Consider the following 26,401-nt stretch of genomic DNA (forward strand, 5'->3'; position numbering starts at 1 on the left):
AGAAACTGGCTCTTGGGATAGGGAATGTCACTTCACTAGCTGGAAAGGACCCCGAGCTGGTGTGCGAGACAGAAAAGTTCCGACTAGACATATTTGGACTCGCCTCCACACACAGTTTGGGTTCCGGTAAAAGCCCTCTCTAGAGGGGCTGGACTCTCTTCCACTCTAGAGTTGCCCACGGTGAGAGGCGTCGAGCAGGTGTGGGTACACTTATTGTCCCCGGGCTGGGCACCTGCACATTGGGGTTTGGGAACGAGAGGGTACCCTCCCTCCGCCTTCGGGTGGGGGGACGGGTCCTGACTGTTGTTTGTGTCTATGCACCAAACGACAGCTCAGAGTATCCACCCTTTTTGGAGTCCTTGGAAGAAGTGCTGGAGAGCGCTCCTTCTGGGGACGCCATCGTTCTAGTGGGTGATTTCAATGCTCACGTGGGCAATGACAGTGAGAGCTGGAAGGGCGTGAATGGGAGGAACATCCCCCCCAATCTGAACCCGGGCGGTGTTCTATTATTGGACTTCTGTGCTCGACACAGATTGTCAATAATGAACATCATGTTCAAACAGAAGGGTGTACATGTGTGCACTTGGCACCAGGACACCCTAGGTCACAGTTCAATGATCGACTTTGTAGTCGTGTCATCTGATTTGCGGCCGCATGATTTGGACACTCGGGTGAAGAGAGGGGCGGAGCGTGATCACCACCTAGTGGTGGGTTGGTTCTGATGGTGGGGGAAGATGCCGGTCCGACCTGGCAGACCCAAACATACTGTGAGGGTCTGTGGGAACGTCTGGAAGAATCCCCTGTCAGGATGAGCTTCAACTCCCATCTCCGGCAGAACTTTTCCCACGTCCCGGAGGAGGCGGGGGACATTGAGTCCGAGCGGACCATGTTCCGTGCCTCCATTGATGAGGCAGCTGACCGGAGCTGTGGCCGTAAGGTGGTCGGTGCCTGTTGTGGCGGCAATCCCCGAACCCGCTGGTGGACCCCGGCGGTAAGGGGTGCCGTCAAGCTGAAGAAGGAGTCCTATTGGGCCGTTTTGGCCTGTGGGACTCCGGAGGCAGCTGACAGGTAGCGGATGGCCAAGCAGAACGCGGGTTTGGCGGTTGCTGACGCAAAAACCTGGGCGTGGGAGGAATTTGGTGAGGCCATGGAGAATGACTTCCGGACGGCTTTGAGGAAATTCTGGTCCACCATCCGGCGTCTCAGGAGGGGGAAGCAGTGCAACGTCAACACTGTCTACAGTGGAGATGGCGTGCTGCTGACCTCGACTCGGGACGTCATGAGTTGGTGGGGAGAATACTTCGAAGACCTTCTCAATTCCACTGACACGCCTTCCATTGTGGAAGAAGGGCCTAGAGACTCTGAGGTGGCTTCTCCAATCTCTGGGGTCGAAGTGACTGAGGTAGTTAAAGAACTCCTAGGGGGCAAGGCCCCAGGGGTGGATGAGATCCGCTCGGAGTTTTTAAAGGCTCTGGATGTAGTGGGGCTGTCATGGCTTACACGTCTCTGCAGCATTGCGTGGATATCGGGGACGGTGCCTCTGGATTGGCAGACTGGGGTGGTGGTTCCCCTCTTTTAGAAGGGGGATCGGAGGGTGTGTTCCAACTACAGAGAAATCACGCTCCTCAAACTCCCTGGTAAGGTCTTTTCAGGGGTGCTGGAGAGGAGGGTCCGTCGGGAGGGAGAATCTTGGATTCAGGAGGAGAAGTGTGGTTTTCGTCCTGGCCGTGGAACACTGAACCAGCTCTATACCTTCGGCAGGATCCTCGAGGGTGCATGGGAGTTTGCTCAACCAGTCCACATGTGTTTTGTGGACTTGGAGAAGGCGTTCGACCATGTCCCTTGGGAAGTTCTGTGGAGGGTGCTTTGGTAGTACGGGGTGCCGAACCAACTGATAAGGGCGGTTTGGTCACTGTATCATCGATGCCAGAGTTTGGTCCGCATTTCTGGCAGTAAGTCGGATTTGTTCCCAGTGAGGGTTGGACTCCACCAAGGCTGCCCTTTTTCACCGATTCTGTTAATAATGTTTATGGACAGAATTTCTAGGCGCAGCCGAGGTGTTGAGGTTGTCCGGTTTGGGGACCTCAGCATTGCGTCTCTACTTTTTGCAGACGACGTGGTGCTGTTGGCTTCTTCAAATTGTGATATCCAGCTCTCACCGGAGCAGTTTACAGCCGAGTGTGAAGCGGTCGGGATGAGGATCAGCACCTCCAAATCTGAGTCCATGGTCCTCAGTCGGAAAAGGGTGGAATGCCTTCTCCAGATCGGGGATGAGATCCTGCCCCAAGTGGAGGAGTTGAAGTGTCTCAGGGTCTTGTTCACGAGTGAGGGCAGGATGGAGCGTGATATTAACAGGCGGATCGGTGCAGCGTCGGCTGTAATGCGGACTCTGTACCGGCCCGTCGTGGTGAAGAGAGAGCTCAGCCAAAAGGCAAAGCTCTCGATTTACCGGTCGATATACGCTCCTACCCTCACCTATGGTCACGAGCTTTGAGTCATGACCGAAAGAACACGATCCTGGATACAAGTGGCTGAAATGAGTTTCCTCCGCAGGGTGTCCGGGCTCTCCCTTAGAGATAGGGTAAGAAGCTCGGTCATCCGGGAGAGACTCGGAGTAGAGCCGCTGCTCCTCCACGTAGAGAGGAGCCAGATGAGGTGGCTCAGGCATCTCATCAGGATGCCTCCTGCACGCCTCCCTGGGGAGGTGTTCCGGGCATGTCCCATCGGCAGGAGACCCCGTGGACGACCCAGGACGCGCTGGAGAGATTATGTCTCTCAGTTGGCCTGGGAACGCCTTGGGATCCCCCGGAATGAGCTGGACGAAGCTGCTGGGGAGAGGGAAGTCTGGGAGTCCCTTCTAAAGCTGCTGCCCCCGCGACCCGACCCTGGATAAGCGGAAGAAGATGAATGGATGGATTTTTTAAAAAATTAAATTAGTTTCTTTACAGGAACTACAGTGGGGCATTGATTAGTATGTCAGCCTCACAGTTCAGAGGTTGTGAGTTCCATTCCAGCTTAAGCCTCTCGTGTGGGATTTGCATGTTCGCCCTGTGCCTGCGTGGATTTTCTCCTTGGACTCTGGCTTCCTCCAACATCCCAAAAACATGCATAGTAGGCCGATTGACCACGGCAAATTGTCCATAGGTTTGATTGTGTGGTTGAATGATTGTTCATCAATACGTACCCTGTGATTGGCTGGCAACCAGTTCAGGGTGGGACCCATCTCCCAACCAAAGACTGCTGAGATAGGCTCCAGCACTCCAACAATGCTTTCTATATCTTAAAACGAAAAAACAACAACCAAAGAGCACGAAATTGTTCATATTTCACATCTGATTCCCCTTTGGCCTATTTTCATTTAATTTTGTTTCAATTTAAATGTTTAAATGAAAGGATAAAATGGTTTGATCTATTAATAATTATTTTTTTACTTATAGCTAGAATTTTTTTTGTCTCTATAGTGAGATGGTTTGGGCTCCAAAAACAAACATTTAATTCCTTAGAATTTTTTTTATGTACAGCGATCCCTCGTTTATCACCGTAGATGCGCTCCAGAAACACCCGCGATGATCAAAAATCCACGAAATAGAAACATTAGGTTATTTAAGTATTATACACTGTTGGATTGTAACATATAGCATGTTTTGTTTCTTGTTGGCCGCTAGGAGGCATGGGTGTAGAAGTGACTAAAACCTACATAGTCTCTTCCCAGGGCTGATAAACCGAGTGTTAGGACATGTGCCTTGCAAAATACGAAATACAAACGTAAACAGATGGAGAGTTCTGTTGATGAATGTAAAAAATGCTTGCATTTTCCTTAGCGATCAACACAATAAATAACTCATAAAATAGAGCTAAGAAAACAACTACATGTATTTCTCAGCAAAACACTGGCATTTTCATTGTATTGCATTGGAAACAGTTGAAAACTGTTTGCTTCCCGTCAACCCTGCCAGTGTTTCAGTTCACTGCGGATTTTATAGGCTTTCCAGTATAATGCATGGTACTGCACGAGAGTCCCTCTAGTGGCATGGAGGTATCAATGCAAAAAAGGCTCATACAGGTGTATTGCAGGTTGAAAACTCAGCCACAGCGGGGAGTGATGTATCAGTAAGTTGTGTAGTTAATTGGTTGCTCAGAAGACTGACTCGTTCTTCAAGCTAATCCATTCGTTTGTTATAACCCTTTGCGTGACAATAAGAGTAAGTTTAACATTTATAACTTTATTAGTTGCTAAAGATGTAGCGATTGCAGTTTTATGCGTTGAATGAGGGATGATGCAAACTACATGTGCCTCAGTGCTCGCTATTGCCTCGGTTGTTGGCTCTTAAAGCAAAGGTAAACAGATGATAGTTCATTTTTCAATAACTACCCCAGTTTATGTATTGTCCTATTTGATCCATTAATTTTGGCGAAATAACGAAACAACAAATGCATTTAAAATCGCCCACTTTTAATGACAATTGGGGCCACACACCCTTCTCCTCCATGTCTTGGTTGTTGATGTCACGGAAGGAAGAATTCACAATTTTCCCATTGGAAAATATTGTACAACCTATCGCTTAAATGTCCAAAAACAGCTATAGATTGGCACCAAATTTACACAGACATCTCTACTTTTGACGACTTCAACATATTAACTCTCCTATCGTCCTTGGAGTCAATTTGACCTGATTTTCTTGCTTCATATTTCAAGACTTTTCCTAAATTGATGGGGACAACTGATCTAGCATATTTTTATGATGATATTTTTTCAATGTACTGAACACATATTACACGCATTGGTCGTCCTCTGGGGTCAATTTCGCCCCAAGCTGTTTTAGCTGTGAAAACTTCTCTGTCAATGAGATTTCCCGCGCCATGGGCATGAAGGTGTGTGTGTGCATGTGTGTCTGTACGTGCGTGTGTGCATGCGTGCGTGCGTGTAAGAGAGAGAGAGAGAGAGAGAGAGAGAGAGAGAGAGAGAGAGAGAGAGAGAGAGACCTACTGTACTCAGTAGAACTGATTTGTCACACACTGTGGCGGGAGGGGTATTCCACAAGGACAGCGCAAACGTATAAAAACTTGCAAGGAGAAGGCCTTCAGGAGTGGGGACCGTGACCTGTTCAGGCAGACCAGAAACAAACTGACCCAAGAGATCAGGAAAGCTAAGAGGAGCTATGGGCAGAGCTTGGAGAGACACCTCTCTACCAATTCTGATCCCTCATAAGTGTGGAAAGGCCTGCAGAACATCACGGGCTTGTGGAGAACACAAGGCTTGCAAACCAGTTAAACAGGTTTTACTGCAGGTTTGAACAGTCCACCCACACAACAGGACCTCCTGCATCACAATCCACACCTCCCCTCACAACCCCCCTGTTCACACCTCCATCGTCGTTATCACCTACTCTCTTGCTTTCAGAAGCTGCGCCTGCACTTCAGATCCTCGAGGAGGAGGTGAGTCAGATGTTCCGGAGACAAAAGGTCAGGAAGCCACCAGGCCCAGACGTCGTGTCCCCTTCCTGCCTGAAAGTCTGTGGTGAACAGTTGGCACCCACCTTTGCATGGATCTTCAACAGTTCCCTGGAGCTGTGTGAGGTGCCCTCGTGCTTCAAAAGCTCCACCATCGTACCGATGGCCAAGAAGCCCACCATCACAGGTTTGAATGATTATAGACCCGTCGCCCTGACATCTGTAGTCATGAAATCCTTTGAGAGGCTCGTGTTGAGTCACCTGAAGGACATCATGGGCCCCCTGCTTGGCCCCTTACAGTTTGCCTACCGGGCAAACAGGTCGGTGGACGATGCGGTCAACATGGGACTGTACTACACCCTGCACCACCTGGACACCCCAGGAACGTACGCCAGGATCATGTTTGTGGACTTCAGCTCGGCGTTCAACACCATCACTCCTAACATCCTACAACAGAAGCTCATCCAGCTTACGGTTTCTGCCTCCACCTGTCAGTGGATCACCAGCTTCCTGACCAACAGGAGACAGCAGGTGAGGCTGTGAACCATCACGTCCGACACCCGGACAAACAGCGCTGGCGCCCCCCAGGGGTGTGTACTCTCCCCACTGCTCTTCTCTCTACACTAACGATTGCCCCTCAGGAGACCTTTTTTGAAGCTCGTAAAGTATGCGGATGGCACCACTCTCATCGGACTGATCCGGGACGGTAACGAGACTGCGTATAGACAGGAGGTGGAGCGGCTGGTCTACTGGTGCAGCCAAAACCACCTGGAGCTGAACCCGCTCATGACCGTGGAGTTGACAGTGGACTTCAGGAGAGACCCTTTGCTACTTCCACCCCTCACCATCCTCAGTAATGCTATTCCCACCACAGACACGTTCAAGTTCCTGGGATCCATAATCTCCCGGGACCTGAAATGGACCACATAGACTCTGTCCGGAAGAAGGCTCAGCAGAGGTTGTACCTTCTGAGACAGCTCAAGAAGTTCAACCAGCCACAGGAGCTGCTGAAGACTGCCATCATCCAGTCTATCGTCTGCACCTCCATCACTGTCTGGTTTGGATCGGCCACCAAACAAGACAACCACAGACTGCAACGGTTAGTTATTTGATATATCATTTATACATAGTTATATAGGCCTGTGGAATAATTGGAACCGCAACTGATGATGAGTCTGACTGACGTCAGCGCCGCATGTACTTCCGGAGTCAGCAGCGGCACTGTTTACACAGAGGACGAAGATTTCGATGGGTTTAATGATTTGGTGTGACACGGATGGTTTGATAAACTTGCTATTTATGTTATAGTTATTTGAATAACTGTTATTATGTTACGTCAGGCACATTCTCAGTTTGCCATCTGTGTTCATGTAACGTTAGCATACCGCATCATTTAGCCTGTTGTTGCCTACTCATGTCTGTTCTTGGTATTTTGTCAAATAAAGTTTCCCCAAAAATGCGACTTGAACTCCTGAGCGACTTATGTTTTTTCTTCTTTATTATGCATTTTATGGCTGGTGCGACTTGTACTCCGGAGCGACTTATAGTCCAGAAAATACAGTATATAACGACGGATGAACAATTCTGTCTTTACAGTCTCCAATGATTTCCAGTGGGAAGATTGTGATCTTTTCCGTCCGTGATGTAGTCAGGCTGATGTGTCAAATCAAGCAGACTCCACTCAAAAGGTGGGCGTCAGTAATTGTACCGCCCTTCTGTTCCAAAATACTGTTAAATCTGTTCTGAGTTTTATTTCAGGAGGGAATTGTAACACTGACATCAATTTTTAACACAGTTCTATCACATAAGTGCCGCTTTGACCTTTCTTTAATACATTTATACTTATATTGAAGTTTACACCATTTTGTGATAAATCCTGCTAACTACAACACACATTTGTTGGTTGTAGCAAGAAGGAGTTTAGTTGGCTGTGAATCTCAATATAGAACAGGAGTTACATTGAGTGCAACAGAACAACTATATTAAGGCTTGATAAACCCTCCCCATAGTTTTACACTACATAAACCTTTCCCATTCCCTTACTAACCATCGCCACATTGTTCTGGGCATGTATTGTACCTTTGTAGTAAATAAAAGAACCGCAGATTTGCAAATTATAATTCGTAATTCCATTAATTCCTTATAAAAACCTGGGGAATAATAAAGTCGCAAAATTTTTTATTTCTTTCTTTAATAATGTTCAAACAACAGTATTTCGGGACTTATTAGACAATTTTCCCCAATTTTAGGGGGTTGTTCTCATGGGGGGGGGAATAGATGTTCTTACTTTGTATATCTTTTTGTTTTTTGATTGCTTTTATTGTTGTTGATGATTGTATACAAATCAAGACAAATTACTTTCCTTTCGTTCCTTCCACCTCCCAACAATTTAAGAAAATGTTCTACGTGGTATTTTTTTATTAGCGTGACTTTCATCTCACGCACACACGCACTCACACACGCACACACACACACACACACACACACACACACACACACACACACACACACACGCACACAGACACACACACACACACACACACACACACACACAAACATTGGTTTCAAACAAATTCCCGACCAAATTATTGCATTACAGTACACATATTTGTAATCAAAAAAGCTAGAAATAATAGTTGTGTTACTCACCGACACTGACTGGTATCAGCTCCACGATTTTGATGGCGACAGCCAATGCGAGGAGAGTCCAGTAAGGCAAGCTTGTCATCATGTTGGAAGTACTCACCTTGGATAAAAACATGCAGCTCTCTGAGGGCTTTAATGAAGCTGGCCGGGGGCGAAAGCGAAAGAGGAACAGCGACGCCGCACAGGAAATCCTTCGTCAAGAAACATCCACCACACTCTCCTGACGTGTATGTCAAGTCATGAGGGTTTTTCTAAAATACTTCACAGACAAAATTTACATCAAGATGTATAACTGTAATCCTTAAAAGTTGTTTGTCTTTGTATAGCAGTTTACAATGGGTATTCAGGTGCGTATTTTCTGGTAGTCTTCCTTGCGAAGAAAATAAACCGACCCGGCAGGACTGGGTCAGCTATGTTTTTTATTTTCTCTCCCACAACTCACATTGTCTCCTTTTTTTCCTTTTTCATCCGCCCTCAGAAAAAGAGCACAGTTGGGCAATTCACAAATAAAGACGTAAACCGGATAAATGTAAGCATTACAGTATATTAGAAAATAATGATTATTTCAAAAAATATATATATAATCCCTAAATTAAGTGTTATACCACAAACGAACATTCAAGTACAATGGACCATCGAAAATTGGCGCATTTGTCAGATTTCAACTTTCTACCATTTCACGATAAATGAGGAAGAACACAGTTTGTTTGGTTTTCAACAATAATTTTATTCATAATGGAAATAATGCAAAAAACATGTTTTTTCTTGTTTTATTGAATCCCTAAATTATTGAATACCTAAATGAATCTTCCCTTACTATCAAATGAAATGTCCACATTTCAAATAAACAGAACCAAAAGTGAATGCTGTGTGAATCAACTCATAACATTAGCAATGAGCCATGTGACAAAGAAAACAATCTGCGTCAATGTTAGAAAAAGAGGGAAAATCCAGATGTACACAGTGGGAAAAATAGCGGCGAAACATGCTAACAGTAACAAAATGCAGCATCATCACATCAGCAAGAACATATCAAGTGACAAAGTCACAGAATATTTGGAGTATACAAATCCTACGACCAGAGACACAACAGGATGGGTAACCGTCAGGGACCTAGTGCTTCGTCGTGGCGGACAAGAGTGCGGTGACGATCGTATTCAAATAGCTGGGGTTTTTTAGAGATCCCCGAGGGGAAGTGAGGCCTCCTCAAAAAATATCCGGTGGGAACAGTTCCTCCTGTGAGAGATCAGACTGCTAAAATATCCAAAATGAACCAAATTGGGGGAAGAGTGTGTGTGCGCGCAGAGGATCCTCATGAGTGGGTGTGTATATCAGTGTGTGTGAGTGAGATGTGTGTTCTATGGAAGAAATCAGGAATGGAGAATGTTTAGGAAGCTTTTGAGCGATAATAGGGAAATTGAGAAGTGTACAATGGTGTGTTTAAGTTGGTTAGAGAAACTAAGATGAGCAAGGTGTGGCAGTAGAGAAAATAAGGCGTGTGACAGAAAGTTACTAGAACGGTGGCTTGATAGGATGAGAATAAGAGACAACAAATGTTGTGTAGAAGACATTGAAAGATGTCGAATGTGAACATGATGAAGGGCGCAACAGCAAAGTTGGCCTGCCCTTTGAGAGGTTGAGACTGATGAGCGTGCCTGCACTCGCGCGTAGTCGCGGGTCTGGGCTGTGCGCGTGGGCCTGTGCTATGCTCGTGTGGGCGGTGGGCCGGCATCATGATTGTTGCAGGAAATGGCCAGCCTGTAACCGGTCAACATTGATGCCGCGCCCCCCTCACACGGGGGGTGCTATGGCTGCGGGCGGGGCAGGGACAGTGTGAGTTTCTCAGTGAATGTTTGAAGCAGTGAGATTGAGCGGTTGTGTGCGCGCTCGGTGTGTGCGTTTACCCTGTGTGGGTGCGGGCGTGTGAGGAGGAAGACGGCATGGATCAGAGAATGTTCAAGAAAGGGGGTCTCACTCGTAAATAATGATAAAGATAGGTTAGCAACACGAGCGATTGAGAGGTTCAAAAGAAAGACAATTAAAAGAAAATAACATTTTTGATTTGGACAATTGCAGGCTAACAGGAGCATGAGAAAGAAGAGCTGAGAAACGGGATCCAATTTGATCGGGGAGATTGGAAATTCACAGCACCATATTCTAAGGCACATTTTTGAGCAAGCATGACACAGGTAATAACGTTTGAGAGGTCAAGACATAGATCAGGGCCTCGACCTCGATGAGTTAATTTTGAATAATGATACTGAAGACACAATGTACTGTCGCATTAAATTGGAACTATAGACTAAACGTGGCTCAGAAATAGGATGAGTTGCAGGACTTACAATATAAAGACGAGATCGCTGAAACTAGGAGAATTTGACATTTGGTAAACAAACGTTACTAGTGAATTGATGGCAGCAGCTACATTTGGAAATAGTCTTAAAAGTTTGATGTCCCAGTTTGTCACTCTCAGTGCCAGGATCCCTGAAACTCGATCCCGAGACTCCGCCTGCAGCCGTGGACGACTACAAAACGGTGCCTGGCTTTGAGGCACCTTTGACCTTTGGCAAGGACAAAGAAAGACTGTTGTTGTGCTTGGAGGGGGCAAGCACACCCCGGAGGAAAGACAACATCCTCGGGGACGAGAAAAGACAGTGAGAAGCGGAGGAACTCACAAAGATGAAAATGGACTCATTTGAACAATGGACTCATTCGAGAGTGATGGATGGGTTGGCTCTGAAGCAACCACAAAAGAACACCAACTTGAGAGTGTGAGGTGCTGCAAAAGAAGTGTCCGACGGCCAAATCGCACTCCTTGCTGTGGCGTTACCAAACTGGGTGGAGCTTGGGTCAAGGTGGACAGGAGCTTCATTGTGCACTGAGTTTGACAGAACTGAGGAGATTTGATAAAAAATTGAATAATGCGTAGAGCTACAGAGAAAAGCATCATAGTCAGAGATTGAACAGATTTGGATAAAACAAATAGGCTAAAACGGTAAGAAACAAGAGCGAGATCTGATATTTTGGCTCGTCAGGCTTAAGAAAAAGAAGTTGAGTTAGATACATTTTAGAATAGGACATTTGGACTAAAGTGGATTCAGTCAAGAGGAACAGGGGCATTTGGGGATTTTAACAGGGATTGACAGCAAGGGAGATTGAGGATAGAAGATCTGGACAGCAATGACGTAAATTACATTAAAAACTGCCCATTCTAGGGAGAGGGCTTGGCGCTCCCTGTGTGGAGCTGCAGCTTTGCAGAGGGGGGCAGACCGCGCGAGGGAGTGGATGAAAGGAGTGGAAATAGGTGACGACTTAAGGAAGCAGGGAGAGGTGCTGGATGGTGTGACAGGCAGGATTTTTAGGAAGAGAAAAAAGGGGGGAGTGAGACTCGCCAAGAGGGGCAATAAAGAGAAGCAGACTGAGAAACACATTTGAGCTAGACAACAGGAAAAAGGGGTAGAGCCAAATGATGACGTAAAAATCCAGAGGGAATAGTCGGACCCATCTTTATTGAATTTAATTAGGATAAGTAATAGAGATCGAGTTTGTAGGAGCAATCTGAGGTTATGGAGGCTCCCCTGACACGCGGGTCCCACAGTCAGCCCCCCCAGATAGACATATATGACAATTTGCGATGAATCTGATGGGCGAGTTTATGGAAAATTGAATTGGAGATTTTACAATAGGTCATGTTGACAAGTATGTCCAAATGTGAAGAGTTAATATTAGGAGTCAATGTTTGCCTGCACACTAACATACTAACTTTGAGTGTGTGTGCGCAGTATGATTGGCCAGGGAGGTCTGAAGTTGGGGTGATGTGTTTGCAATTGAGGATAAAATTCCTCTCACCTGAAGGGGTGGTACAGACTGGAGGGTCTGGAACTGGTAAGTGATGAGTTCTGACCGGAACCATGGCTCAATGATCAATCAGGGGCACCATCGACAACAAAACGGTGTGATGGAGAAGGCCCATTTCAGTGATATGGTCAGACAAGACAGAACTAGTATCGAACAGCAAGACTTTGGACGATTTGACGTGTGACGACTTTGAGCTCACCCGACGGGGTGACGGACTAGGTGGACAGTGACCAATTGTTTGACGCTTGAACGTGTTTGCGACAATAGCACGCTCTGCTTTGTTTTTCTGTGTGACTTGATTTTTTTTTTTGCAGCATCAGCCACCAGCCAAGGAGCGGATTGCGCGTTGCTTGCGTAACTTGTTTTCATTCTTGCAGGTTGTCGATTGCGTTCGTGGAAAGTTTGTGTTGGATTTACAAGAATATGTTAACCCTTGCCCTTTTGTTTTTATGATGAACTTGTTGATGACGTGGTTTTCAGGACATGATCCGCGGGCGCCAGGATTCATTTTACGACTGTTTTTATTTTGATACTTGATGTCTGTTTTTGTTTTTGTGTGTACAAATGTCCGCTGTCAGCAGGGCTATAAGCTCACTGACAGGAGTGCGATGATTTTTGTTTGTGTTGCCGAGTGTGTGTTGGACAGTCAAGTTTCAAGGACTTGGGGTGATGGTCCCGGGGCCCAGATGGGAGCTAGAGGTTCCGCGGGCCTGGCTACAATGAGAGTGGTGATGAGGGGGTACGCTTTGCAGGTTCCTTTTGATACATAATCACACATTGGGTGAATGTGTCAAAGGGGGAGTGGTAAAATAGAAATGGGTGAGTAGGTTTCAATTTGTAATTGTGATATACAAAGTTTTTTCCAAATTCACTTGTTTTCAAGCTTTAACAGGACATGCCAGAATTCACCCAGCAGTGATGGAAGGAGCAGAGGAAGACCAGTGACATCTGGTTGTGGTGTAGTGATGACAAATTATAGGATCGCTTGCCGAAGAATGCATCAGGTATCTGTGCCCTCGTGTCTTTGATAATGCCTATGGTGGTTGTCCCCATTGAAATACAGAATCTCAATTGGAACCTGGAGTCCCCACTGGCGGGGCTCCTGAAGCGAGCCAAAAGAGACGTTTTGCCCCCGTGGTTGAGCGACGACGATCCAACATGTATTGACACTATAGGAGTGCCCCGGGGTGTGCCAGATAAGTATAAACTCGTTGATCAAGTGTCCTCGGGATTCGAAAGTATCTTCCTATGGATCACCCCCAATAAAAATGTAGACCGTACGAATTACTTTCATTACAATGTCCAATGACTGGGTAATTATACAGCTGAATCATTTGCCGCAGTTCATAAACAATTGGCTGCAACGTCGTTAATGGCGTTCCAAAATAGAATTGCGTTGGACAGGCTATTGACTAAGGAACATGGTGTGTGTGGAATGTTTGGTGATGCATGTTGTACTTTCATCCCAAACAACACGGCACCAGGAGGCTGACTGACCAAGGCGTTGGAAGGACTAAGGACACTGAACAAAAAGATGAAAGATCATTCAGGTGTACACACCGATATTTGGTCTGATTGGATAAAAACGTTCGGAAGCTGGAAAGGCCTCATCATGTCTGTGCTTGTTGCTGTGGCTATTTTTAATACAGTTATGATTTTATCCAGTTGTTGTTGTATTCCATGTATTAGGTCACTCACTGTCCGGTTGTTCGAGAAATATACCCTGGTGACTCAACATGAGCAGCGGGGGGAAGGAAGGACTGACAGCGCGCTGGTAGATGTTTGCTAAAGTAACGGGTGATGACCTCATAAATGAGGTCATGAGAGGGAATAAAGGGAAATGTGCTTGGAGTGCTCGTGTGGATTGGTGGGTGGCGAAGAATGTGCAGGCAAACTGCATGAACTTGTTTTCTTCGAAGTGTTGTGGAATAGGCCCAGATAGGGAGTACCGGACGAGAACACCTCAAGGTCGGTGAGAAACGAGAACAACAGCACGTCTATGTGGCCGGGCTTCGCGGGGAAAACCCAACCGCCTGACCTCAGCAACACCTGGACGGGGAGGAGATGACCATCGACCAATCATCTCACAATATTTTGCATGCTTTAATATTCATATTGTGTTTCTTCAAAACTGGGCAACCCGGAAGAATGTGTCGTCTTTTGGTGGTCACAAAAACGCACGAGTTTTAGTGTGAGGGACCCGGGACCCAGGCCTGTATTAGTGCACTTTGTCAGGAATAAACAATTGGTAAATTTGGTCTGATTGATCTACTGGTCTTCTCTTTGACAGAACGAACTCGCAAAATTGTTAGGTGCGCCAGTGTGTGGATTAGGACATAGCAATTTATGTGTTAACTGTTGATCGCAATTTGGAGTCAGATCAATAACTAAAATCCGTAACCTAACAGTGTGTAAAATAATGTCTTATGGTACTTAGACCTGACAAACCTGCACCCTCTTAACTGTGAGGCAGACGTGGTAACCAGTGCGCCACTGGTAATTGTTTTAATTATTCCTCAGTAATCAGTAAAATAAGGACATCTCTGACGTTTTCCTGACAGAACAAGGGGTTTAAAAATTGGTTGTGTTGAGCAATCTACAGTTATTTTTTAGTCAGTTCTTCATTGACAGAATTGTTAGACGGTCCAGCATGTAATGATGGAGTGAGTTAAATATGGGGAGGAGAGGAAAGTTTTGAAGGCGGGAGTGGAACAAGAACAGGTGGCATTTAGAATGGAAAGTATTCTGAAGGTAAAGAGTGGATGGCGGTAATGCCCCGTTTGCCAGGCGGTAAACTGCCAAAAAACGAGAAAGAAGAAGCAGCAAAAGAAGAAGAAGACGACGAAGAAGACTGTATTGTTACGAGTGAACGACCAGCTCTGTCCCAAGATGGCCGCCGTGAGATGACGCTTCAGATTGGCTCACAGCGCTCGTAAACTATGTATATATCTATGGTTGGAAAATTGTGACTTGCCACTTTACTTGAATACAGCAGCACAAGAAGAAGCTTGTACTTCCGACCGAGCTCAAACCAAATATACGACCGTACTCGCTGGTCTTATCTTCGTTGTCTTGACGATGGGGGAGGCCGACGTGATACAGAACCAAGCCGACAAGAAGCCCTCGGACGCGTCTACTGTACCCGGCGAGGAGTCGGTGGTGTGGAGTCATGAGGTGGAGGTCTGCCTCTTCCACGCCATGATCGGACACAAGCCTGTCGGTGAGGGAAAATGCTAGTAAGCGTAGGGTTATTACGGTCGCTCCCGTATCTATTCACTTTCCTTTGATCAAATAGAACCGTTTAGCAAGTCAAAAGATCAAATAGCCAAAGCGCTTCTTTATTTTTTTTTCCATTCGTTTACTTTTGTATATTTTATATTGCATCACCCCTTGTAATTTGCCAAAACGTGTTTAATTGGGTCTAATTTGTTATGTTTTCCTCACTTTGTAACTTTGTTTCAGCTGCCATAAAAGGGCCCTAGCAGCCTTGGCCATGTTCCGGGTCATACAAAAGACTATAAAAATTGGACCCATTGCCTCCCTGCTTGGCACTCAGCATTAAGGGTTGGAATTGGGGGGTTAGATCACCAAATGATTCCTGAGCGCGGCACCGCTGCTGCTCACTGCTCCCCTCTCCCCCAGGGGATGGATCAAAATCACATGGGGATGGGTTAAATGCAGAGGACAAATTTCACCACACCCAGATGTGTGTGTGACAATGATCATTGGGACTTTAACTTTTTTAACTTGCACGTTGGGGTACTTGCATGTTTAAGGTACTTGTACATACTAGACCAATACTTGTCGTAAATTTCGCCCAGGTTCACACCCTCTAAAATAGCATTTTTCTTTGTAAACAGCCTTGGCAACTGCATGCGACAAAATTTCAAGCTTTCGATACCTTTCCATTCTAATCATCTTTAGAAGAAACACCCAAAGTTCGAAAACAATCGAATAGAATCTCTAGGAGCAATTTGTTGAAATATGACCTCTATAAAAGGCCAAAAAATGCTGCCATTTTGACTTTAATTTGGATTGAAGTCAAAATGGCAGACTGTTAGGTTTAGCACATGTCTACTGAAGACTTTTTTTGTAGGTCTTGGGCTGTTTCATATCTGTCCCAATTTTCACAGATCTTATTTATGTGAAAAGTAGAAATGGGAATGCTTCGTAAAATGTAGCATTTAAGTACAGTGGAGCCTCGGTTTTTGACCACAATCCGTTCCAGAAGGCTGTTCGAGAAGTGAATCGTTCGAATTCTGAATCGTGTTTTCCCATTACAAATAATGGGGAAAAAATTAATCCATTCCAAGCAAAAAAACGCCTGTTTAAAGCATTTTTTCATTTGCGCATTTTTGTCCGATCGCGCAACTGCAGCGCACCGCCGACCGCGCAACTGCACCGCGCTGGTCGCATGATTGTGACAGAGCCCTCGCTGAAATTTAGAAAATATTTTTAAAGTCCTGATGTACTTTCCAAAATTTAAGTGGACCTCAGTGCGCAGGGAGCTTAATTTTGTCCGATCGCACACCTGCAGTGCACCGCCGAACGAATCTTTTTGTCTCCATCATTGTTGCCTTTGTATGCGTTTGTGTGCATGCGCAGGAGTAAACCGTCACTTCCACATGATCTGCATCCGAGACAAGTTTAGTCAGAACATTGGCCGCCAGATCTCCTCTTCTGTCATCTGGGATCATCTTGGAAGCATGTATGACATGCAAGCACTGGTGAGCAGTGTTGGGGGTAATATATTTCTGTTATACCGTATTAATATAGTTACTGAGTCTGGTTACGCGTTACATGTTCGGGACTACAGTACAGATCCAATTACAAATTAAACTAAGAATGCTGTCCATTACATCTTTTACCAGATGTGTTTACTTTATTAATAACTCATTAAAAAGATTTATTGCCTCCCCTGAGGAACTCTCAGCAACTTAGAAATGCATTGCCCATTCTACCTCTATTCTGAGTGAGTTACTTAATTGTACACGATGACTACCAGCATATATGGCTGAGAAGTCAGTTTGTGAGACCATACGCGGGTACAAATTGGTGTATTCAAAATACAAACAGGAACAAACCTAAGTTAAAAGCTGTGAATAAATTGTGAAGAAGTCATTGTGGTTTTTTATGACTTGAATGAATTTTGTGCCATCAATTGCAGTAAAATGTTGCTCATTCTGATTGGCCTTTAGTGACAAAAATGCAAATCCGTCCGCCTTTGAGTAGAAAATGTCCGGCAGCCGATGACGTCACGCTATCGGACAAATTACATTACACTCAATTATACGAGTGTAGCGTATCCAGCCAAACCATTGTGAAGCGTACTGATGTTCCACGCAGATTTTATTTCTTAGATGCCTTGTTTATTGTCATGGAAACACTGTAAGAGCTACGGCACAAACAACAAATTACAAATGTAAATTCACACTCAAACAAATGCAAACAAATGATTACCGTATTTTTCGGACTAAAAGTCGCTCCGGAATATAGGTCGCATTAGCCATAAAATGCACAATTACGTGAAAAAAAACATATATAAGTCGCTCCGGAGTATAAGTCGCATTTTGGGGGAAATTTATTCGACAAAATCCAACACCAAGAACAGACATGAACGAGTAACAACAGGCTAAACGATAGGTATGCTAATGTGACATAAACACAAACGAAGAGCTGAGAACGGGCCTGACGTAACATTCAGAGTTATTCAAATAACTATTACATAAAACGTTTATAAAATCATCTGTCATTCCAATTCATTAAATCCATCGATCATCCTTTATGTCAACAGTGGGTGCGCGCCGCTGACTGCGCTTGCACTTCAAAATATTCCACAGGCCCATATAACGATATATAAATTATATATCAAATAACCATTATATAAGCAATAATATTATCAAACCATCTGTGTCACTCCAAATCATTAAATCCATCGATCAAATTCCTCGTCCTTTGTCAATAACGCCGCGCGTACGCCCTGACATCAGCCTCATCGTTATTCCACAGATCTAGTATATAACTGTATTGTAGCGTTAACAAAGTACAAGGAAAGACGTGGGTTTGGTAAACGGCTCTTTATTTAACAAAACAAGAGTTCAACGAGCCAACAATTACTGAACTGTAACGATAAAAACATATACAAGTTGCGACACGAAATATAATATATCAAATAACTATAACATAAACAGTTAACCGCCACACGACCCCAAGCACTGGCGTGGACTTCCAGGCGTGTGGCGGCGTGGACTTCCATCCCCGGAGGTGGAACTTCCAGCCACGGAGGTGGAAGAGAGCTCCATAGAATAGGACCGGGCGTCCGTAAAAGCCATGTCCGAGCCCCATCCACCGTCCCCGGACAGCCACCCGGCCGAGCATCGGCCCCCGACTTCAATCCACGGAGGTGAAAGAGAGCTCCGTAGAGTAGGACCGGGCGTGCGTAGAAGCCATGTCCGAGCCCCATCCACCGTCCTCGGGCAGCCACCCGGCCAAGCGCCGGCCCCCGACTTCCATCCACGGAGGTGAAAGAGAGCTCCATAGAGAAGGACCGGGCATGCGTAACAGCCATAATAGTTTTTCAAACCTTCTGTGTCACTCCAAATCCTTAAATCCTTCAAACTCTTCGTCCTCCGTGTCACTTACAAACAAAGCCGCTAATGATGCCGGTAGTACGTGGGGCCCTTCGTCATCCATGATCGAATCTTTGTCATTTATGTAAACAACCGCCAAGCGCTGACGGTTGTAATTGAAATTACAGTAATCCCTCGCTACATCGCGGTTCGTTTATCGCGGTTTCACTTTTTTTTTTTTTTTTTTTTTTTTAATTTTGAAAATTGGTGAAAACATTCACATATAAGCCGTTCCTCTGTATAAGTAGCCCCCCCACCCAAACCATGAAAAAACGCGTGACTTATAGTCCGAAAATTACGGTACTTCAGCCATAAGATTGAAGGAAAACCTTGTCCCCACTCCGTAAAGTTGTAGCAGCAATGACAACGTGACTTTTGGTTAACATAGGATATGTTCTCAAGCAATAAGCAATTTTAGACGCCCTTGGCAGTGTCAATAGTTTAGTAAAAATATCAGGCATGCATTGAACATTTTATATATATATATATATATATATATATATATATATATATATATATATATATATATATATATATGTGTGTGTGTGTGTGTGTGTGTATATATATATGTGTGTGTATATATATATATATATATATATAATGTCATTAAGCTATTCATGCAATATATCACAAAACATTTATTTCAAAGTGCCCAAAAACAGATAATGTAGTTATTAACTGTACTAAGTTCACCTTGTTTTTCCTTATTTTAATCACTTCACTGGTTTCTTTTATATCAAACAAATTGTTTTAGGTTCTTTACCTGACATTATTTCGGCGGTTTCTTCCGCCTTCATCACTCTGATGAAACCGCCGAAACATGTCAGGTAAAGAACCTAAAACAATTTGTTTGATATAAAAGAAACCAGTGAAGAGATAATGTAGTTATTATAAAAACATTTCTCTTTACCACTTAGACAACCACATATCAAAAAATGTTTTCTTTCTTTTATCTATCCATCCGTCCGTCCATCCATCCATCCATCTTCGGCTTATCCGGGGTCGGGTCGCGGGGGCAGCAGCTTTAGGAGGGACTCCCAGACTTCCCTCCAGAAAACACATGTGGACTGGTTGAGCGAACTCCCATGCCCCCTCGAGGATCCTGCCGAGGGTATAGAGCTGGTCCACTGTTCCACAGCCAGGACGAAAACGACACTGCTCCTCCTGAATCCGAGATTCGACCTCCCGACGGACCCTCCTATCCAGCACCCCTGAATAGACCTTACCACGGAGGCTGAGGAGTGTGATTCATCTGGAGTTGGAACACACCCTCCGGTCCCCCTTCTTAAAGAGGGGAACCACAACCCCAGTCTGCCAATCCAGAGGCACCGTCCCCGATTTCCACGCAATGCTGTAGGCGTGTCAGCCATGACAGCCCAACAACATCCAGAGCCTTTAAAAACTCCGGGCGGATCTCATCCACTCCTGGGGCCATACCCCTGAGGGTTTTTTGAACTACCTCAGTTACTTCGACCCCAGAGGTTGGAGAGTTCACCTCAGAGTCTCCAGGCCCTGCTTCCACAATGGCAGGATTGTCGGTGGAATTGAGGAGGTCTTCAAAGTATTCTGCCCACCGACTCACGATCTCGAGTCGCGGTCAGAAGCACGCCATCTCCACTGTAAACAGTGTTAACGGTGCGCTGCTTCCCCCTCCTGAGATGTCGGATGGTGGACCAGAATTTACTGACTCTGTTACCTCTTACATCACGAAGTGCATCGATGATGTGACTTTCTCGAAATCCGTCGTCACTCGCGCGAACTGGAAGCCGTGGCTGACGGGGGCTGTCCTCAGACTGTTGAGGGCCAGGGACAAGGCTTTCAGAGCGGGGGATGAGGCTGGCTTGAGGACAGCGAGGGCCGACCTGTCCCGAGGCATCAAAGAAGCGAAGAAGGCGTTCTCGTGCAAGGTCTAACCCACTTCAAGGACAGCAAGGACGCACGTAGCCTTTGGCGGGGCATTCAGACCATCACGGACTACAAGCCCGCGCCGAGGAGCTGTGAGGGCGATGTCCGTCTGCTGAACGATCTGAACCGCTTCTTTGCTCGCTTCGACGCCCAGAACAGCACTTGCCCGCGGAAGACCACTCCCCCCCCACACGAGCAGCCCCTGCGCCTATCTGCCGACGGTGTGAGGAGGGCGCTTGCCGCTATTGACACTCGTAAGGCGGCGGGCCCTGACAACATCCCGGGTCGAGCGCTGAAGGACTGCGCTGGGGAGCTGTCGGGTGTCTTCACGGACATCTTTAACGTTTCCCTGCAGCAGGCCATCGTCCCCTCGTGTTTCAAGGCTGCCACCATCGTTCCTGTGCCGAAGAAACCTGCACCGTCCTGCTTCGATGACTACCGCCCTGTGGCACTGACGCCCATCATCATGAAGTGCTTTGAGCGGCTGGTCATGGAGCACATCAAGTCCGTTCTCCCCCCCACCATTGACCCTTTCCAGTTTGCGTACCGTGCCAAGCGGTCCTCTGAGGATGCCATCTGCTCTGCCCTCCACTCGGCCCTCACCCACCTGGAGAGAAAGGACTCATATGTGAGGTTGCTGTTTGTGGACTTCAGCTCTGCCTTCAACACCATTGTGCCGCAGCGACTCATTTCCAAACTCGACGAGCTGGGCCTCAGTACCTCCCTCTGCAACTGGCTACTGGACTTCCTCTGTCGGAGGCCTCAGGTGGTGCGTGTTGGCGACAAAATCTCCGCCAGCATCACGCTGAGCACGGGGGCCCCCCAGGGCTGCGTGCTCAGTCCATTGCTCTTCACCCTGCTGACGCATGACTGCTCTGCGACCTACAGCGACAACCGCATAGTGAAGTTTGCTGACGACACGACTCTGGTGGGTCTCATCACGAAAGGCGACGAGACTCGGTACAGGTCGGAAGTTGACCTTCTGACCACATGGTGCAGGGACAACAACCTCCTGCTGAACGTCGACAAGACAAAGGAAATCATTGTTGACTTCCGGAAGGGTCACACAACACACCTACCGCTGATCATCGACGGTGCTGTGGTGGAGAGGGTGAGCTGCATCAAGTTCCTGGGGGTGCACATCAGTGAGGACCTCTCCTGGTCCGCAAACACCTCGTCACTGGCAAAGAAAGCTCAGCGCCGCCTGTACTTCCTGTGGAAGCTCAGGCGTGCATGTGCTCCTCAGGCAGTCCTGTCTACATTCTACCGTGGCACCATTGAGAGCGTCCTCACCAGTTGCATCGCTGTCTGGGGTGGTAACTGCACTGAACAGAACTTGAAGGCCCTGCAGCGCATAGTGAATACGGCTAGTAAGATTATTGGTGCTTCGCTCCCCTCCCTGAAGGACATTTACATCTCCCATCTCGCCCGCAAGGCAACCTCGATTGCCAGTGATGTGAGTCACCCGGCTCACTCTTTGTTTGACCTTCTGCCCTCTGGGAACAGGTACAGGAGCCTGCGCTCCCGCACCACCAGACTCGCCAACAGCTTCTTTCTCCAGGCAGTTAGGGCCCTGAACTCGCTACCCCCTTCTGCGTAGCGTGCGGCACTGTTGCGCTATTTTCGGGAATGTCTGCTGTACGCGCACTTGCTCCTTTTTTTTTTTTCTTCTGCTCCTCTTATTTATTTATTGTTGTGTTATTTATTCATTACTTATTCAGCACGCTTTTGTTGTACTTGTTTACTTGTTTGTCTGTTGTGAGCCATGTCTTGTCACCGTGGGATAGGGGGGAACGAAATTTCGGTTTCTTTGTGTGTCTCTGGCATGTGGAGAAATTGACAATAAAGCTGACTTTGACTTTGACTTTGAAATTTCCTCGAAGTCATTCTCCATGGCCTCGCCAAACTCCTCCCACACCCGGGTATTTGCTTCAGCAACCGCTGAAGCCGTGTTCCGCTTGGCCATCCGGTACCTTTCGGCTGCTTCCGGAGTCCCGGAGGCCAAAACGGCCCGATAGGACTCCTTCTTCAGCTTGACGGCATCCCTTACTGCCGGTGTCCACCAGCGGGTTTGGGGGTTGCTTCCATGACAGGCACCGACCACCTTACGGCCACAGCTCCGGTTGGCTGCCTCAACAATGGAGGATCGGAACATGGTCCACTCGGACTCAATTTCCCCTGCCTCCTCTGGGACGTGGGAAAAGCTCTGCCGGAGGTGGGAGTTGAAGCTCTTTCTGACAGGTGATTCTGCCAGACGTTTCCAGCAGACCCTCACAGTACGTTTGGGTCTGATCGGCATCTTCCCCCACCATCGGAGCCAACCCACCACAGCTCCACCTCTCTCTTCACCCGAGTGTCAAAAAATTGCGGCCGCAAATCCGATGACATGACTACAAAGTCGATCATCGAACTGCGGCCTAGGGTGTCCTGGTGCCAAGCGCACACACGGACACCCTTATGGTTGAAAACGGTGTTCATTATTGACTATCCATGTCAAGCACAGAAGTCCAACACTGCCCGGGTTCAGATCGGGGAGGGGCATTCCTCCCAATCACGCCCTTCCAGGTCTCACTGTCATTGCCCACGTGAGCATTGAAGTCACCTCGTAGAACGATGGAGTCCCCAGAAGGAGCGCTCTCCAGCACTTCTTCCAGGGACTCCAAAAAGGGTGGGTAGTCTGAGCTGCCACTTGGTGCATAGGCACAAACAACAGTCAGGACCCGTCACCCCACTCCAAGGCGGAGGGAGGCTCCCCTCTCTTACACCAGGGTGAACCCCAATGTGCAGGCCGGGGAGCAAGAAGTATACCCACACTTGCTCGACGCCTCTCACCGTGAGCAACTCCAGAGTCCAGCCACTCTCGAGAGAGAGAGCTTGTACCAGAACTCAAACTTTGTGTAGAGGCAACTCAGACTATATCTAGTCGGAACCTTTCTGCCTCGCACACCAGCTCGGGCTCCTTTCCAGCCAGAGAGGTGACATTCAATGTCCCTAGAGCCAGCTTCTGCCGCCGGGGATTGGACCGCCAAGGTCCCTGCCCTTAGCCGCCGCCCAGCTCACTATGCACCCGACCCCTTTAGCCCCTCCCACAGGTGGTGAGCCCATGGGAAGGGGGACCCACGTTCCCTTTTTGGTCTGTGCTCGGCCGGGCCCCATGGGCAAAGTCCCGGCCACCGGACGCTCGCCTTCGAGCCCCCACTCCAGGCCTGGCTCCAGAGGGGGGCCCCGATGAACCACGTCCGGGCGAAGGAAAACCGAATCCAATTTTGTTTCTCGGCATAAGGATTTTTTGTGAGCTGTGCTTTGTCTGGCCCCTCACCTAGGACCCTCTTGCCTAGGGTGACCCTACCAGGGGCTTGAAGCCCCAGACAACATGGCTCCCAAGATCATTGGGACACGCAAACCCCTCCACCACGATAAGGTGACGACTCACGGAGGGGTTATACAGTTTTAAACTTTCCAACATATTTTATTCAGTTGAGATTTTATTTACTTAAGAAAACCACTACGTACACTAGGCATCGACATGAAAGAAACCTTTTGGAATTTGAAGCAAATTCACTTTAGCTACCATTAATGTTTGTGTCAGAAGCTCTTCTCTTCCAAATTATTATAACTAAAACAACTAGTCATGTAGCGAATTATGGGAAAACAAAGTACAAGCTAGCAGGCAAGCTACAACTTAAGTTCAAGCTTTCGATCGATAATGAAATGGACAAAATTTGCAGGACAAAACAACTCGTACTGAAAAACCTCAAGGACTCACGTCCAAGCAGCCTTCCTTAGTGTCTTTCATGAGGGATTTTGTCTATAAGAAGCAACAGTCATCGACTTAAACTCCAACAAACATGCAGGAAAACTTTTACTTGCTCCACACACTTCTTCTTGTTTTGTTTTACGGTTTATGCATGTTGCTTCCTCCTAGTTGGAAGTTACTGAGTTGTTTGTACTCTCAAATTGATCTCTGTCCTTGCGTTTTATTTACTATTTAAAAACGAAGAAATTCAACATTTCTACATTGTTTATCCAGCCGGTTTAGAGTTTAATATTTCATATTTGATGGATTTAATTTCGTCGTCTATAGTAGATCTACTTCGTGGCTTTTCACCTATCGCAGATGGTCTTGGACCCGATTATCTGGGATAGTCGAGATGTTCCGTTCTCAGCCTGCATGCTTTTACCCTAACGTTACCTTTTTTATACCACATTTGCACAGCGAAAATGTGCTGAGTTTATTTAGTAAATTTAAGATCTACATACCTTGACATTGACATTGAGGCGCTGTTTTTGAGAAAAATCTGGTGACTGCATTTTGTTAGTGTTTTCCTTTCTTTGTTTTTTCCACTGGGACCTGGCGGGTAACCCCTCGTAACCCCCTTAGCAACACTGGCAGTTTTTATCGCCTCTCTGTTCCTTGAAAAAAGAAATTATGGTCGATCTTGATTCTTTGTATTCTGATGCCACCTGAACGCCTCTTTTATACTCTTCTATGATCGCCTTTTTCAGAAGGATGTTCATATTCTGTGGATTAATTCTAGTAATTCTGTTTTTTTCTGTTGTAGTGGCAGTTACCATGAACAGCATTGCATGAATGTACATCTGTTAGACTGTGAAACGTGAACTTGTGTGATACTCTGTATTGTTTGTTTGTGCAGCATGAGTCAGAGATCTTGCCCTTTCCAAACTCTGAGAAAAGTTTCTTTCTGCCTGATGACATCATCCAAGAAGTGAAGGAAGGTGCGAGCTGATTGGCTTAACTGGTCATTTGTTGATTGTGTCATTGCAACATTTCACATGACTATCAACCTAAATGCCTGCTTCTGTTCAGGCAAGCTGTGCTTGGAGGAGGAGCCTCAGGAGGAGCTAGAGCTGGAGCGAGAGCAGCCTACAATGCTCGAAGAAGGTACAAGATGGCGGAAACAACACAAACATTGATATTCAGGTAATCTTTGATTCCTTCTTACAGGATGTACCTCCTCGCTCAAAATGTCAGAGCGAACAAGCAGCAGCCGTGACAAGGAGAAGGGTAGCGTTGATGTTGCAGCTACAGGAGGAGGATCAGGTGGGAAGGAAGCAGAGAAGAAGAAGAGGAGTCGTGCCACAGAGAAGCTCTTGTCATCATCCAATCCTGCCAGCCCCGGAGGAGCCAAGAGGAGACGCACATGACTGGTCACATGAAGAACTGGTGTGTTTCTCTTCATGACCTTCTTTTGGCGACTGGAGGTCAGAGCTCGGTTGCCCTCTGAATTCTTACTAGCTGACAGAATGTTGAAGACCATAACGCTGAGTGCACAGGAAAAGGACACTTGGCGGTCGTATATAATTTATGTCTCTAAGTTGACGCCGTCCTGCTTTTCTGTCGCTGGACTAGAGTGACTATTCACTATTTACTTTGCTGTTTTTTGTCAACAAGCAGATGATGCTTGTTATTAAATAGATGTCAAACACATTCATAATCTTCTCAGTAATTAGTACATCCACTTGTATAGCTACCAGTATTTCCCCCAAACGTCTGCTGAAAGGGAGGGTAAAGCGAGCCAACATTGGCACTTATGTGATAGAACTGTATTAAAAAAAGATGTCAGTGCTACAATTCCCCTTTGAAAAAAACCCACTTTAGATTTAACTGTATTTTGAAACAGAAGGGCGGTACACTTACATACGCCCACTTTTTGGGCGGAGTCTGCTTGATTTGACACATAAGCCTGACTACGTCTCAGAAGGAAGAGATCATAATTTCTCCATTGAAAATCATTAAAATGTACAAAAACAGCTATCAATTGGCACCAAAATTTACATGGACATCGCCACCTATGACTACTTAACATATCACACAGAGTAGCCTCTCTGCGGCTGATTTAAGAGAAATGAGCAGCCTCTCTGCAGCTGAAGTACCCTGTCACGTCTATTTT

The 26,401-nt window shown here is 46.5% G+C and overlaps 2 protein-coding genes across 3 annotated transcripts in view; one reads left to right on the top strand and one right to left on the bottom strand.

The window, feature by feature from the left end:
* Positions 1-8,260, bottom strand: part of LOC148401286 (interleukin-27 subunit beta-like) — a 30,652-nt gene extending 22,392 nt beyond the window's left edge. For both annotated transcript variants that reach the window (XM_088365387.1, XM_088365379.1), the window contains exon 1: positions 8,101-8,260. In XM_088365387.1, coding sequence (XP_088221513.1) covers positions 8,101-8,212 — 112 coding nt within the window. In that variant the 5' untranslated portion in view covers positions 8,213-8,260. The remainder of the gene's footprint in view (positions 1-8,100) is intronic.
* Positions 8,261-14,728: 6,468 nt separating this feature from the next.
* Positions 14,729-25,938, top strand: mrgbp (MRG/MORF4L binding protein). Its single transcript, XM_088365478.1, has 5 exons — positions 14,729-15,175; positions 16,561-16,682; positions 25,145-25,226; positions 25,318-25,392; positions 25,456-25,938. The coding sequence occupies exons 1-5, from the start codon at positions 15,034-15,036 to the stop codon at positions 25,653-25,655; spliced, it is 621 nt and encodes a 206-aa protein (XP_088221604.1). The 5' UTR covers positions 14,729-15,033; the 3' UTR covers positions 25,656-25,938.
* Positions 25,939-26,401: the final 463 nt, after the last annotated feature.

This window comes from Syngnathus floridae, chromosome 2 (assembly GCF_059516105.1).
Source record: "Syngnathus floridae isolate MCC-2025c chromosome 2, RoL_Sflo_1.0, whole genome shotgun sequence".
NCBI lineage: Eukaryota > Metazoa > Chordata > Actinopteri > Syngnathiformes > Syngnathidae > Syngnathus > Syngnathus floridae.

Bases quoted from the DNA above. Each gene is read 5' to 3' on its own strand.
- mrgbp (XM_088365478.1), top strand. From the start codon at position 15,034: ATGGGGGAGGCCGACGTGATACAGAACCAAGCCGACAAGAAGCCCTCG. The intron at 16,683-25,144 runs GTGAGCAGTGTT...TTGTTTGTGCAG, and splicing joins TGTATGACATGCAAGCACTG to CATGAGTCAGAGATCTTGCC. The intron at 25,227-25,317 runs GTGCGAGCTGAT...GCTTCTGTTCAG, and splicing joins CATCCAAGAAGTGAAGGAAG to GCAAGCTGTGCTTGGAGGAG.